The 16,854-nt window shown below is 37.3% G+C and overlaps 1 protein-coding gene across 2 annotated transcripts in view; it reads right to left on the bottom strand.

The window, feature by feature from the left end:
- Positions 1-16,854, bottom strand: part of st8sia5 (ST8 alpha-N-acetyl-neuraminide alpha-2,8-sialyltransferase 5) — a 32,613-nt gene that overhangs the window by 13,810 nt on the left and 1,949 nt on the right. For both annotated transcript variants that reach the window (XM_079835041.1, XM_079835040.1), the window contains exon 2: positions 7,732-7,839. In XM_079835041.1, coding sequence (XP_079691167.1) covers positions 7,732-7,839 — 108 coding nt within the window. The remainder of the gene's footprint in view (positions 1-7,731; positions 7,840-16,854) is intronic.

Raw genomic sequence — 16,854 nt, forward strand, 5'->3', positions numbered from 1 at the left:
CTTAGTTGTGAAACAGAAATACAGAAAATATGCATTAAAAAAACAAGGACTAAATGAATAAACTGTAAAATAGAGTGTGTTTTTCTCATTATATGTCTCTGCTTGCCATTTTCAGTCTTGCCTCAGGCATGGCGTCTATACTCAGAGCTTAAATGAACTGTAATGGTGGACGGCCTGCTACGGCAGAACACTTACTGATACTGTAAATTAAATCAGAGCCAAAATGGCTCTCACATACATCTGTCTACCACCATTACGCCAGTCTGAAATCACTTTAACATGCACATTACTTTATGTAGAAGTCTACAAACACTGCACCATTTTTTTTTTATATTTTCTTCTTTGTTATAATAACATGTTCTAAACGAGGATATACTTTCCATGATCTCATGTCTTCGCTGTTGTATCTTAGCATTAGCAGACATGTGATCAGCTAAGGGCGTAAAAAGGGAAAACATGCTCCCCCCATTCAATATGACTTATAATATTAATATTAATAAATAGTATTAATACTGCTAATAATAACAGTCATTATAATAACAAAAACATTTGTATTATTATTATTATTCAAATTATTATTTTTATTATTAAATATTATGATTTCATTATTTTATTATATCACCATTGCAATAATACTATTGCACTGTAAAATAAAAAGCTGAGTATTTATTAATAAGTATTAATATTATTATTCAAAATATTTAGATTTTATTATTATTTAAATTGTATTATTTTCTAAAAATAGTAATTACTATTATTATTTTTCAAAATATTAACATTTTATTATTTTAATATTCTTTTATTTTATCACTATTGCAATAATACTTTTGCACTGAAAAAAACTTGAGTATTTAATAATAAAAATAATAAATATTGTTATTATTCAAAATATTTAGATTTTTATTATTATTGTATTACTAATATTTATTACTAATAATAGTAATAACTATTATTAATATTTAAAATATTTAGATTTTATGATTGTTTAAATTGTATTATTTTAATATTATTTTATTCTATTACTATTGCAATAATACTATTTTATAGTAAAATAAAAAGTAATAATGATAATAATAATAACTATTATTATTATTATTATTATTATTATTATAATTATTATATTATTATTTGTAGGGCTGTCAAAAGATTAATCGCGATTAATCGCATCCAAAATAAAAGTTTGTGTTTACATAATATATGTGTGTGTACTCTGTTAATTATTATTTATATATAAATACACACACATTCATGTATATATTTAAGAAATATTTGCATGTATATACTGTATATACATTTATATAATATATAATATATAAATATAAATGTTTTATATATAAAAATAATATTTTTTTCTTAAATATATACATGCTTGTGTGTGTATTTATATATAAATAATAATTAATAGAGTACACACACATATATTATGTAAACACAAACTTTTATTTTGGAAGCGATTAATCGCGATTAATCTTTTGACAGCCCTAATTATTTGTAGTAATAATACTATACTGTAATATAAAGAGCTGAGTATTCAATAATAATAATATTGATTATTATTATTATTATTTAAATTGTATTATTATTATTATTATTATAAATATTATATTATTATTATTTGCAGTAATAATACTATACTGTAATATAAAAAGCTGAGCATTGAATAATAATAATAATAATAATAATAATAAATAAAATGTTATTTAATGCTAACTATACCAGCGTTACATTGAAAAATAAAAAACAATGGTTTGTAATGAAGAACAATGATAAAATAACAAAGAGAGAAATAAAGTGAAAGAGCGATGGAAGGCAAGGCAGAAGAAAAAGAAACACAATTAGCGATTCCATACATCTCTGACTGGAGTGACGTCATGACATGTGACTGTGCTGTAGCCTGAAGAGGTGCACACTGGGTAATCATGAGCGACCTTATGTGTGATCAGTCAAACACCCCTCGACGACACATTACAAACTTCTGTGATCGTTTTGATGAAAAGAAAAACCGTAAGAAACAAAACAAAAAAAATACTTGTTTAGGTCAAAGAGAGGCAGTGCAATGTGCAAGCGGGAATCAAGTCACATGACACACACACTCACTCCACTACACAAACCGTTTGCGTGCACACACACACACACGCACACACACACACTCAAGTGTGCTCATGACACACACAGGTGAGGTGTGTGAGGGGGGCGGGGTGGGGTGGGGGTTAAGAAATGCATGATGGGACACATAGAAACAGCGACCCATGACATCCAGAGGAACACAAGGAGGGCCTCCCATCCTCAGGCAGAGGGGAAGGGGGTGATGGGGGGTCGGAGGTCAAAGGTCGAGGGCGGATGGAAGGTTGCAGACAACATGCACAAACGGACCGGCGGTGCGCCGAGCACTGAGCATGAGCAGTCGGAAACCTCTCAGACCAGATGGAAAAGACGAAGAGACATCCTCAAGGGGGGACGTAAGGTTGGCAAGGAGGTGAACTGGAGATGCCATCAGTGTGGCCTACCTTTTCTGTTCTTTTTTTTTCTTCTGAATATCAGCTAGGCACGGCGTGATAACTACGGAGCTCTGAGCCTCAGAGTGCTGAAAACTCTGACGGACACATCTGTCAAGATGCATACAAGTGGATTAGGTTTAGAGTTTAAACGTGTGGTTCAATGACCCTTCAGTTCCTGAAAACCACAAAAGAGCACAACAGCAGGATTCCCCAGGTAAAAATCCCATCCGTTTTCTCCATGGAGCAAAGACCATTTCAATAGGCACTGTAGGGCACAACGGGGCTAAAGGCGCACCTTAAGGAAAATGTGCCAATGGTGTACGATTGCAGAAAAAAGATATGTTTTTATTGAACATTGATGTTTATAAATGGATGAGGTGGAGAGGGGGGCAAAAGGCACAAAGTATTGATACAAATACTTTAGGTAAAATAATATGTTTTTAATAATGACTAAGTTAATACGTGTTCAAAATAATCACGTTTTGTGCTTTGACAAACAAAATATCCGTCATTAAAATATGTTCATTTTAACAATACAAGATTATGAAAGCATTGAATAAGATCCCATAATATATATTTACAGTAGTAACATTAAAACATTGTATTATATTAAATTATTAATATAGTTTTATTTGAAATATGATGGTTTCGTTATAAATATGGTGATTAAAATCGAATTCTAACCATGTCATGGCTTTTTACCCCAAATACCATACACTTACATTCTTCCGTTATTGAAAAACTGTTGCTTTAATTACCTTGAACAAAACTTAAAATCAAGAAGAACTTTGTCTCAAAATAATTTTAGTGATTCTCATTTGCTTTTTAATCTACAACATTTAAAAAACATTAAATATTAGATCAAATTAGCGCAGGATCAACTTGCCGTTGTTGTCCGCGATCGCATCAAGGATCAGACAACTTTCCACGTGCATCATCAAAATCATTTTTTAAAGGGATAGTTCACCCAAAAATGAAAATGTACTCACCCTGAAGCCATCTTAGGTGTATATGACATTCTTCTTTCAGACGAATACAATCAGAGTTTTATTTATTTTTTAAATGTCCTGGCTCTTCCAAGCTTTATAATGGCAGTGATTGGGAGCCCAAAATTTGAAGCCCAAAAAAGTGCATCCATCCGTTATAAAAGTGCTCCAGAGGGTTAATAAAGGCCTTCTGAAGCAAAACAATGTGTTTTTGTAAGAAAAATATCCAGATTTAACATGTTATAAAGTAAAATGATCTAGCTTTCGGGCAGATGACTGTACTCAAGTCGCTAAAAAGTAACTTGTGACCTGTTGTATGACGTAGGATGTAGGAGTAGCGTAAGATTTGATGCCTCTTGCGGGTCAAACAAATAGGGCTGGGCAACATTTCTAGTTTTAGACTTCTAATTCGTGACCGGTGTTTTGTTTTGTCAATGTGTTATGCGTCGGGTCACAAGTTACTCTTTTGGCGTAAGCCGACTTTCATACGGTCATCTGCCAGAAGCAGGTTATTTTAGGCTATAAAGTTTTAAATATGGATATTTTTCTTACAAAAACGCATCACTTTGCTTCAGAAGACCTGTATTAACCCCCTGGAGCCGCGTGAAGTACGTTTATGATGAATGGATGGATTCATTTTGGATTCATTTTAACCTTCAAAAACTCTAATTTACCATTCACTGCCATTATAAAGTTTAGAAGAGCCAGGATATTTTTGACTTGACGGTGAGTAAATCAAAGGAACTATCCCTTTAAGAAAAGTGCTGAGCTGAATTTTTGTGTCATCTAGTGGTTAAAAAGAGAATAAAGTCAAATGCGCCTTTTACCCAAGTGGTGCTCCCTGCAGAGCCAAATGACGTCCATCGCCCCCTCTGTGGACGTAATGGGTGGAGTTATGTTAGTGATGGGTTATGGGTAGGGTTAGGGTGTGGTTGGACTGTCTAGCACCACCCATTAAATCCACTGAACGTCAAGCTCCACCCGTTGGCTCTGCAGTGAGCTGCCTCTCCTTTTACCCCGGTGAGCCTTTAGCCCCCTTGTGCGCCTGTAAATAATATAATTTTATAGTATATTAATGAAAATACTATAAATAACACCACCCTGCATCATATTTGCTGAATGAAACCCAATGCTTGTTTCTTACTCATTTTGGGGTGCAGATTCCAAAAATAGTGCCTGCTTTGTTTTCTCACAAAATATGTGCATTTTGTTTTGCTTTTGACAACCATTTGTGAAGAAATTTTGCATTTATCCGTCCAATTATCAACCAAATTTTACATCTCATTATTTTAAGCCCTATTCATGATATCAAGGTTAACATTTTTTTGCATCTTTGAGTGTTTTACTATCCAAACAGCGACTGTTTATAAACTTGTGTTTATGTAAAGTTCTTTGACATGTTTTTCCCCTTCTTTGCAGAATGTTAAATTGTGTATTTTAAATACTCAGGGTTTCTGGAGGTCAATTTAAGACCTTTTTAAGACCAAGTAAATACAATTTAAGGAATAAATGGAAGGCAACTCAATATGTTCTCTAAATGTAAAAGTTTAGGGAGAACACTTCAGAGTTTGAAAATACAACTTGATATCCATCACTAAAATAAGAAGAAGCTTAAATTGCTCTACTCACAGCCACTAGAATATGGAAATAACTTTTAAAGGAACACGGCAACTTTTTGGGACTTCAACTTATTCACCATACAACAGAGTTAGATAAGTCCCAACATACCATTCTCATCTCCGTGCGTGCCATAAACTCGCACCCACCGCTATCCTAGCTTAGCACAAAGACTGGAGGTAAATGGCTCCAGCTAGCCTATTGCTCAATAAGTGACAAAATAACGCCAACATTTTCCTATTTACATTTTGTGATGTGTATAGTTACATCGTGTACTAAGACTGCAGCGTTGCAATGATATTACCCAGCGCCTGAAAATAGTCCCCAGCATGCTCTCTGTGCAAGCAGGTTGTCCCGTTGGTTATGTTGACGGAAGTTAGCCTATTTTCAGGCGCTGTGTAATATCATTGCGCCGCTGCACTCATGGTAGGGCACAAAGTTCCTTGATCATTACGCAAGAATGAGAGTATAGTTGTAAATAGGAAAATGTGGGCGTTATTTTGTCATGTATTGAGCAGTAGGCTAGCTGGAGCCATTTACCTCCAGTCTTTGTGCTAAGCTAGGCTAGCTGTGAGTGTGTCAGACAGAGTTATGGTACACACAGAGATGAGAATCGTATGTATGGACTTATCTAACACTAGGGCAGGGGTTTTCAAACTTTTTGTGTGTGTGGACCACTATTTGTAATCAAAAAATTTTGCGGACCACCTCATAACACACATAATAAAATATGTCTACACACAGTCCTACCTGAATTATTCCGCACCTCTAAATAGGCTTACTAGCACCAAAACTATAACTAGTCATCACATCAGTACAACAGGCTTGTTAAAAGAAAGTTTACTGCAGACAACGGCTGCTACATATTTAATTTATTTATTCTGGCTCATAGATGCATCCGACTCACTGTCAATCTCTTAATTTTTTGTAACTTCTGCCTCTGTCTCTTTTCTCTTCAAAGAACCTGTTGCTATCCACCGATCCATAACAGCACTGAACTTGAAAGTCACGGCCGAGCGCCACTAGCCTATTTTTGTAATCGCACAATAACTTGACAATTAAATACAAATGTTATATCAATATAGGCCTACATATTCTTTTTACTTTTTATTTTTTATGGGATTTTCCTGGTAAAATGAAGGTAAAAAAATATTATTTTATTTTATTTTATTTTGCCTTTCCATGGACCACCTGCAGTACCCTCACGGACCACTAGTGGTCCGCGGACCACAGTTTGGGAATGACTGCACTAGGGGATACGGTGAATACGCTAAAGTCCCTAAGAATTCGGCGTGTTCCTTTAATGCTGATCACACTGTTTTCTGTGAAACTGAAACAAAATGAATTGAGTTTATGATTAAAACAAGAACAAATATCTGAAAATGGGCTCTGAAAAATCAACTGAATTCAGAGGGGAGTTTTCATAACTCATTGATAGGTATTTGTTGTTGTTTTAAGCATAAACTTCATTATTCAAGACTTCATTTTACATTTGCATCTCAAGTAAATGTACCTTGATTTAAAGATGTTTAGACATTTGTATTGGAAAACAGGACAAAAACACTGAGGAAGGCACGTTTGCAATGCATTCAACATTGAATGTAATGCTTTCTGCTCTGATTTAAGACCTTTTTAATAAACAAACCCATTATAACTGAACATTTGACATTTAACTGATTTTCTTATTTTGATAAGTGCATAAAAGTTGATACATATATATGTAGAAAAATCTTTATTCTTATTTTGTGAGAAAAATGCATGTAATGGAAAGGTTTTTTTATATATATTTGAACTTGGCATCATCAAATTAGGTAATATAAGGCTTTTATTGCAAATCAGCAATCAAGATGCATGGCTGTGTAACATTTATATCCTATTTAATGATACGTCATTTAATAAATGTTTACAAACAAAATGAGATAGTATTTTCTACCTAAAATGAATGACCTATGGTAAATTGGCACCAAAATCTGATTCAACTACAATATTTGCAATGCTTTATGGGATAAGTAGTCTGTTCCCGTTCAAGTGCAGTGGCTTTGTTCAGAAAAGCATACTAATCGTGCTATATTTCGGCATGCTAATTGCATAGAATACTTTTTCCCACAATGCAGTGCACCCAACTTTTCCTTCCCCTTCCCGTATGACGAATAAGCCAGATGTTTTACCGTTTGAAATGTGTATTATGACATAGCTATACAGTATATATTGTGCAATATACAGTAAGTTAGTATTCCATTGTGAAAAAACCACAGACTTACACCGTTGTCTATTTTTTCTCAGATGTTCAAATGTTAACTTCAAATCAAAGTTCTTAACTCGTTGCGATTGAGTTCACAGCAGGCTGGTTTGGAGAAAGCGAATGGGACCAATACTTCCTGAAGCGATTACTGCTGTGCAACTCTAATTAGTCCTGGTCCTCTGATTCGCTCTGATAATGGTAAAGTGGTTTTAGTTGCCACAGCTGGTTATTTCTGCTCGTCTGATTGGCTAATGGGATTAGATGTGTCTCCAGTCCAGACATGCAAGAGGCTGATCATTGACTATGTGGCATTCTCTCTCACTTTCTCTCTCACTGGCTCTCTAGAGTGTTGGTGGTGTTGTAGAGAGGTTTCTGTGCGGTTTTGTACCTTTTCCTCCCATTTCTGGCCGGCTTCATCCCTCCATCATCGGGGTAACTAATGAGCCCGCTCCAGTTGCCCACCTCCTCTCCTTTGAGGCGGGAAAACTGTTGCCCACTAGTGAGAAAATGAGGCAGGACGTTTAAGGTTTCATTTATTCGTTCAAGGCAGCAAATAAATGTCAAACACACACAGAACTGTAAGATTATTTGAGTTTTTCATTGATGGTTTATCAAAGTATGTGCAATTTTGTGTATGCTGATAGGAGTGTCACTGGAAATCTTCCAGAACAGACAAGTGACATGAACAAGATGAAGTCCAGAACAGCCCTTCGCATACTGCAAACAACAAGTGTTTACAATGACAGAAATACCATCATTATCAGCTGCAGTGTACATGTAGCCTACTACAGTGGCGCCAAACGTATTGAGTAGGGGTGTAACGGTACACGTAGGCCTACCTAACAGTTTCGGTAAGAGTCTTTCGCATGTGTACTGTACAAATACAGCTGCTGCGTCCCAATCGTAGACTGTAAAAAAATATGGACGTCACCCATCGGATTTTGAAGAGAAGTTTTGAAGCGTAAAGTAGGGTCGAGCTGGCCGTTGCCATCTTGCATCATTGCGCGTCACTCCCGGATAACAGAAAATGGGAGAGGCGGGACGTGGGCGGAGCTGAGGTGACGCGATGACTAAAGGCCAATTTATACTTCTGCGTCGAGTGTACGCCGTAGTGTACGCCGTAGGCTACGCGTGTAGCCGACGCCATCGTGAGCATTTATACTTCTGCGTTGTTTCTGCGTTGTTCTGCAATTACACCTCCAAAACGCTAGTGGGTGATGGGGTTTCTATGCTCCACTGTGTTGTCTCTTTCTGGGAAAAAAAATGGCGAATGAAACAGAGCGGATCGTGTTGGAATTAGAGCTGATCGATATTGAAAAAAAGTTACTTTTATTGAAATTACTCAAATTAAAAAGCAGAAACGAGAGAAGGCATCGGAGGAGGAGATGGTACGTGCGACCTGTGAACACATTCTGTGAACATTCAGCCACCTCCAAACCAACGTTGGAAGAAATCTCTCTCCACGAATTCGCTGACACCTGGCAGTCTTTATAATCGGCTGAAGAGGAGTCGTATAAATGGCTGTATTTCCTCACCTCCTCAATTAAACGCTCGGTCGCTTGATCCATATCCACGTTCGACATGTTGTTCACTGTAATTCGGGATTTAAAAATGGCGGGTGGCGCAGAAGAACCAGAGAAGAACATGCCGGAAATAACACGCGGGAAATGCGTCGGTACCAACCCGACCAATCACAGATCTTGCGCTCTGCGTCAATGCGACGCGTAGTTACATTTTTGGAGAGGTGCGCGTCGTACGGCTTATCGAACGCGTCTATGCGTAGGGTACGCCGTACCCTCTGCGTGCACTCGACGCAGAAGTATAAATTGGCCTTAACAGACAGCTAACGGCTATCCACCTGTCACTCAAAGTGGCCACGCCCTTAATTATGCAGGACTTTAAGGCTTTATATAATGTAAACAAATGTGTTTTTAAAATATTCACCACCCTCACAGTTGTCATGAAGGGCAAAATTAGATATATAGACTGAAACCACTATTTGTACCAGACTGTAAACATGTTTTTTTCTGCTGTAAATTTCGGCATTTTAACATGGGGCTCAATGAGATTCTGCTCCCTTCTGGAGCCTGGACCTAGTGGCCAGTCGATGAATTGCAGTTTAAGGCACTTCCGTATTGGCTTCAAGAGAGTGCATCCCGTCGCCGAAACCTGGAAAATGCTGCCTTCGGAGGACACATTTCAAAGTAGGAAGGCATCAAGGCACGTCCGAAACTAGTTTCACTTCCTGTCTCCTGAGAGACCTTCATCTGATCCATTTTTGAAGGCAGCATATATGTATCCTTCGCTGCCTTTGATATCCCACAATCCTGTGCGTTCCATTCTGTGAGCTGAAAAAAAAAGATGGCGTCCGAAAGTTGCGTTTGCTGGTCAGTTTGTTCGTAATTGTTTTTTTACCAACATTTTCTACTTTTGATATAATTTCTAATGTAGTAATTAATTATGTGTTTAGTTGTCACCAAAGCTCTCTCTATTTTGCTGTAGATCATTAAACTGTTACACTGCCTTAGAAGTCTGTCCGAAATTAGTTCCGTGAGGTGCCTTCATGCACAAACGCTGCCTTATAAGTCATTGTCTGATAAGGCAGCGAGGCAACGAGTCAGCTGACTAGGGTTTTCGGACGCACAGTTAAAACCCTCCACATTCAATTTAATTAAATTTCCTGCCGTATCGGAGAGAATTATAGTAGCACGTTGATCTACCAGTCGTGGGTATTTCATGTGGAGACTACCCTCATTTTGAATATGATGATATGTTTAAAAGTGAATGGCCAAACGTATCATTACAAACGTACTCAATGCTGTTGCAGATGAAATATAATGTGGATAACATTGCATAAAAATCTTTTCGTCAGGTTAACAGATGCTAACGGTCTAATAAGATTCAATGATCTATGCTAAGCTATGCTAAAAGTGCTACCGCCAGACCCGGAGATCGGCTCAATTGATTTGAAAACGGTAAAACTCAACTGTTTAACTCTAGGGGAGTTGGAAAATGAGCCTATTTTCAAAAATAGTGGAGTTTTCCTTTTGCTATTTGAGCAAACGGGGACACAAAAAATATATTTAACGTAGTCTCTCATTCACCGCTATAGGAGTTTACCCAACTATGTCGTCCGCTTCTGAGAAACCTGTGAAAAGGGTCCATAAATAAAAAAACGTGCTGGATTCAGAACCGCATACTAGTGGTATACAACTCTTACTATTTCTGCCAGAGAAATATATGGTAAAAGTAGTTTGAGTAGTAGAATGCCGTTCCGAATCCAGCAATGGTTTGTTTTTTTACCCCTGCTGCGAAAACGTACCGAACCGTCATTTTTGTGTACCGTTACACCCCTAGTATTTAGACACTTCAAAATGTCTAATTCATTAGAATCAAACCAAGTGGCATCTGCAAACAAAAGCTGCACTAGTTTACATTGTTTGCCTTTTTTGCAATGAATTAACTTGAAAAGTGTACTTGTCCTTTCTTTCCTCAAAATAAAGGTAGTTTGGTTTGTTATTTTGTTATCTAATGCAAAGTCATTCATACATTTTTAAGTATGACTTATGATATCTTGAAACCAGCTAGATTGTTTATACACGTCCTGTATTAGACCTTCTCTCTGTTACAAACATCACAATAAACTCAGGAAAACAGTGAATAATGCAGTTTTTTGTAATTAGTATTCAAAAGTTTAGGGTTGGTAAAACTTTTTTCATGTTTTTTTAAAAAAGTAGATTATTGTGCTGATCAAGGCTGCATTTATTTGATCAGTAAAAACAGTAAAATTGTGAAATATTATTAAAATTTTAAAACAACTGTTTTCTATTTGAATATGTTATCAAATGTAATTTATTCCTGTGATCAAAGATGAATTTTCAGCATCATTACTCCAGTCTTCAGTGTCACATGATCCTTCAGAAATCATTATAATATGAGGATTTGCTGCTCAAGAAACATTTATGATTATTATCAATGTTGAAAACAGTTGTGCTGTGCAATATTTTGAGGAAATAGTGCTACATTTCTAATCAGGATACTTTGATGAATAGAAAGCATTCATTTGAAACAGAAATATTTTGTAACATTATAAATGACGTCACTTTTGATCAATTTAATGCATCCATGCAGAATAAAAAAAATCTTACTGACCCCAAAACTTTGAACGGTATAGTATTTAAAACTGAAGACAGATGTTGCAAATGTTCACCCTGCAAATGGTCTTATTTTGCGTGTTTCTGGATACTAATCTTACTGGTGCTCATTTTGGCTTCAATGCTTTATGGATTAAAACACTGGTAAAATCCACAAGAGAGAGAGAGAGAGATCAGACATATGCTGGGTTAGAAGAAAAGCAATAATCCTGATTATTTACAGGCGTTTGGGAGATAAGACATTGCTTTCTTAAAACATATTATAAAATCATAATAAAAAAAGCTAAACCTGTATTTAGGATTTTTCTTTTTAACCCTCTGGGGCTCTACGGTAATTTCTGACCCTAATTTTTTAAAATACATTTTTTTTTAAAAATCGTAGCTTCATCGGAATGGTCCAAAACTTGGTGACTTTATTGGTACTTGGTATATTAACACCCAAAAAAATTGGGGACAGGATTTGAAAAGTCTAAGTGGTCGTAAAAAAAACTGTCAAAAAAACTCACACACACAAAAACACAATTAGCTTTTGGAATGGCACGCGTTCATTTGTGCGTGCGTGTGTTTTTGTGTGTATAAGTGTGTGTGTGTGTGTGTGTGTGTGTGTGTGTGTGTGTGTGTGTGTGTGTGTGTGTGTGTGTGTGTGTGTGTGTGTGTGTGTGTGTGTGTGTGTGTGTGTGTGTGTGTGTGAGTTTTTTGTCTGTTTTGCACTCTTGATGTTTTAGAGATTCACCCCTTCACTGTTGAGTTCTTTTTTTCTGCATCCTGGCTGATTTGTAGATTGTATGCACAAAAAAAAACTAATTTCCCATTCATTTCCTAGGGGGGTAATTTTTGACCCGAAGGTCCTGAGTGTGACAAAAAAAAATTTAAGACCACTTAGACTTTTCAAATCCTGTCCCCAATTTTTTGGGTGTTCACATACCAAGTACCAATAAAGTCACCAAGTTTCGGACCATTCCGATGAAGCTACGATTTTTAAAAAACAATTTCTAAAACGCAAGATCCAATAAAAATGTGCTATGGCACCGATCTCATTTTAAAAATTGCTTTCATGAGGCCTAGGCTTGACTCTAAAATGAAATACAGCTTTAATAAAAAAATTTAAAAAAATAATATATATATAACGCAGGGACGTGTATATATATATATATACATTTTTTATTATATTCAATGGGAAAAAAGGGTCATAATTATTGCATAAATATTCATTATAAATCATAAAATAAAATTATCTCAAAACACCAAAAAATTTTGAACAAAAATCATTTTAATTGATTTTACTAAAATCTTTTTTATCTTAATCCCGCCCTCCGGGTCATTTTTGACCCGAAGGTCCTGAGTGTGACCCATAAATGAAGAACCCCAGAGGGTTAACTATTAGTGAATGTATTAGAAAAAAATACCAATTTTACTAAACCAATCAGTCAGTTTAATATAAACAGTATTTCACTAGGGGGAAAAAATCTTTTGAAAAAACTATTATCCCTGAAGAGTCAGTACACAAGCAGTTTCCGAGCTTACAGACAAGGACAGAATGCCAAAATTCGCTGTAGTAGCCTACATGCACAGCAGTATCCTGAAAGTATCAGTATAACGTGGACATCAGCTCTTCAACTTCCTGTAAACATTGACCAGGATGAGAAATGCAAACTCAGCTGCTAATGTTAAGAGGTAAGAGAGAGAGAGACAGAGAGGAGGATGTGAAGATGCTATTCTGCAGTCGAGTAGATAATGAAGAGGTCACGGCTGAAGAAGGAGCTAAATGTCAATACTTGTTCTGCACTTAGCAAATCAATATCTCCAGGACCAATTTCAATCCTGGCTCAGGACTGAGGCTGATTCTAAATCTAGCGCCAGTGCTATCGGAGCTAGGAGGAAAACGTAATAAAATAACCTTGTTGAGTTGATTCATATGCATAAACGTCTATAGCAATTGCTTCTTGCCCTGGACAGTTTCCTTGTGATTTTGTAACTCTGCGTCAACCTCTGCACCACATGACAGCTTTAAGAATTGTCGAAATTACATTAAAAGGCCAATTCCACCATAAAGTGCTTTTAATATTTCTAAGTTGTAATTCAACCTGGCATGAGCATTTGAGAGGACGTTTTATTCAGTGGCGTTATTCAGTTCTGTGGATGCATTATTAATGCGTGCATTTGTCAATGTCTCCACGGCGGCAGCCAGAGAACTGTAATAAAGATGTGTTTGCCACCGCTTTAATGCTGAGCAGTAAATATCAAAATAACTTCAAATTGTCACATGCTCACACATATGTAATAAGTGTGTTCAAGACTTAAAGATGCAGTAAGGGATTTGGGTAGAAGCCCCTACCCAAAAAGATCACACCCCTTGATAGCGCCGCCCCCAAATTCACAAACACGTTATGGAAAACACAGTCACCTCCCCCCTCTTGAGTGGACACGCCCCTTACTGCTGATTGGCTACAAGTGTTTTGGTGTTCGGTCTGATCCACTTTCAGCTGCGTTTCTCAGAAATATCTTATCGTGTTTTTCCTAAAAATTCATTTGGAGGATTAAAAATAGGGCAAAATTAGACAATTGACGGTAAACAGTACATTTCATGGATTCACCGTCTCGCCCTCAAGTGATGCGTGCTGTGTGTGGGCGGCTGATTACGGATCAGCATCAGCTGTTCCTCATGTAGCGTCTTATTTAATGTCTGTGTGAACGTGTCCTGTTTGTCAGATTGTTTCAGGCTCGCCTGCGTTCCTTGGGTTGGAGGTTCGTTCCCTGTTCCTGTGAGAGACTTCCCTGGATCATCTGTTGCCCATTGCGTCCCTGCGTTATCAAGCCTGTGTCCTGTCCTTCCTCTGGGATTCTACAGCCTGCATCTGTTTATCAGGAATTAACCTGCTCTGTCTTCACTTATTGATCTTTTCAATAAACTTGTTGTTCACTCGCTTTTGGATCTTTTTGCATCTTTCTAGTACGACACCTGACAGTACATGTATAAATTTTGACATTTTCTGAAGAAAATGTGTAAGTGGTGTTTAGGATTGTGCAGAATGGCTGAATACAAACATTACATTATAAAATACTTCAGTAAAATATCCAAAAACCACTAGGCCAGTGTTATATATTTTGTTCAGTTGAGTGCTTACAATATCCCAAAATGTTCCAACTATTTGTAGATCGTGAGAAATTGCTATTTTAACCAAGGAACCGGGACGTGTGAGGGAGTCGCCTGTCGATTGCGTCATATCTGCGTTACCCTCGGTTTCCGGTTTTATTTTGCAGAAACGCTTTACTCTCACTGCAGTGTGAACAAGATCATAGCAGCCACCGAGCGAACGCACAGAGTAACGTCATAACTTAAATTTTCAACACACTTATTACATCTAATATGATAAACAGAGCTGCGTTACCTCATACTCATGACCAAAAAAGCGGAAGTGGCACCGGCGACTGTGTCATAATAAAAGTTCCGCCGGCGACTGTGTCATAATAAAAGTCCCGCCGCGACTGTGTCATAATAAAAGTCCAGCTGCTCGTGAGGCGTGTGTTGCGTTCATCTTATTAATAATCGCTCGAGCGGCCTTGCTCAGCTCCACAACACTCGCTCCTGCTCTGCTTCATACTACAGTAACGTTAATAATCACATCCATGAACGTGATTTCTGCCCGATTCTTTTCCACCGGCTGTGAGGTGAAGACCACATGTCCCAAGATTCTGCGCTCAAACTTGGCGTCATCAAACTACGCCTTTGTTTTGAGCAGGCGACCTCTAGTGGATGGAAAAGCTACATAATGCATCTTTAAGGCACAGTCACTTTAGAGTAGGGTCCAATTCTCACTAGTAACAAAATATTAACTATGACTTTTGCCTCAATAAACTCCTAATTACTGCTTATTAATAGTTAGCTAGTAAGGTGGTTGTTAAGTTTATGTATTGGGTAGGATTAAGGGATGTAGAATATGATCATGCAGAATAAGGCATTCATATGTGCTTTATAAATAAAGTGAAGGAGAAGTTACTCACAAGACTTGACGTCTGACAGTCAGTTGCCTGTGTGCGTCAGATAAGCGCATTAGAAGTTAGGATAAGATAAGATCCATTGGAAGTTTAAATGAATATAGCTATTGGAAATAATAAACTATTGATCATCAAAACCAAGCATATGTCTTGTTAGTATTTGGCAGAGAATCCGATTGAGGCAGGAGCTGTGTGGAGAGGGGACGCCACACGCAGCAGCTCATTTGCATTTAAAGGTACAGCCACGAAAACAGCCTGTTCTTGACTGTAGTCAGAAATGGGGGTTTACAACATGGATTTATAAAGGATCTGTGAGGTATTTTAATCTGAAACTTCACAGACATATTCTGGGGACACTTAAATTACATCTGGTAAAAATTGGCATAATAAGTCCCCCTTTTTTATAATTGACCCTTCGCTAAGCCATGCCCGAAAACCGACACAGGCCAATCGTGGCTTAGCAACTGTAACTAGGCGCGGAAGGTCTGTCAAGCTTTCGAGCGAGGGAAACATGCCGAAGCGTTGTGTTTATGGATTGTGCAAATCTGATACCCTAAAAATTTGGACAGGGGGGGGGGATTTTTTTCCTTCCACAAACCTAAACCCCAAGGGGAGAAATGACGGTGTTCTGTCGATTTGTCCTACCTTGTCAGATTTTCCTACCGTAGCGCAAAATTATAACTATATCTATCGATCCATCCTACCGCATTGAAAAATCCTACTGCGTGTTAGCGTTTGTGACTAATTTACGTGAAATAATTCAGTGTAACTTTACCGAGGATTCTTATTGGGGGAAATGATTTTACAGTGCGAAATAACCCATCAGATTGTTGTGGATCAAGCAATGTGGGAGAATATATATATAGAAAATATATAAGCAGGAGAATGTTATCATTGCAAAGTGGTCAGGCTAATGTCTTGTGTTTATTCCACAAGATTTATGGATAAGCTGTTTGATTTATAATTATTAGATTATTTTCTAATTTGACCCTGCTGTGCGTGAACTGTTCCTCAATTTGTGTGTTTCCCATTTGAATGGTCAGCGTATGAGGCGGCTGCTGCTTGCGCTGGGACCTACAGGCTTCAGCTTCCATTTTGATGAAATTATTCTCTAATCGCTGGCATATAATGTTGTGGATATATCCCTCGAGTGCACACTGCAGTCCCTTTTGTCTTGCTCTCTCAAATATTTCACCTGTCCGCCAAAAATGACTAATTATCTCCTTGGGAATGTCTGACACCGGCGCATATAGACGTGCCAGGCGCGAAAGCTTGTCAGGCATAGCAACAGTAACTAAGGAAGGTGGGGCTTAGCGAAGGGTCAGTTGCACAAGATTCAATGGAATTTAAGTTGAAATGAC

Source organism: Gobio gobio (genome assembly GCF_949357685.1).
Source record: "Gobio gobio genome assembly, chromosome: 14".
NCBI lineage: Eukaryota > Metazoa > Chordata > Actinopteri > Cypriniformes > Gobionidae > Gobio > Gobio gobio.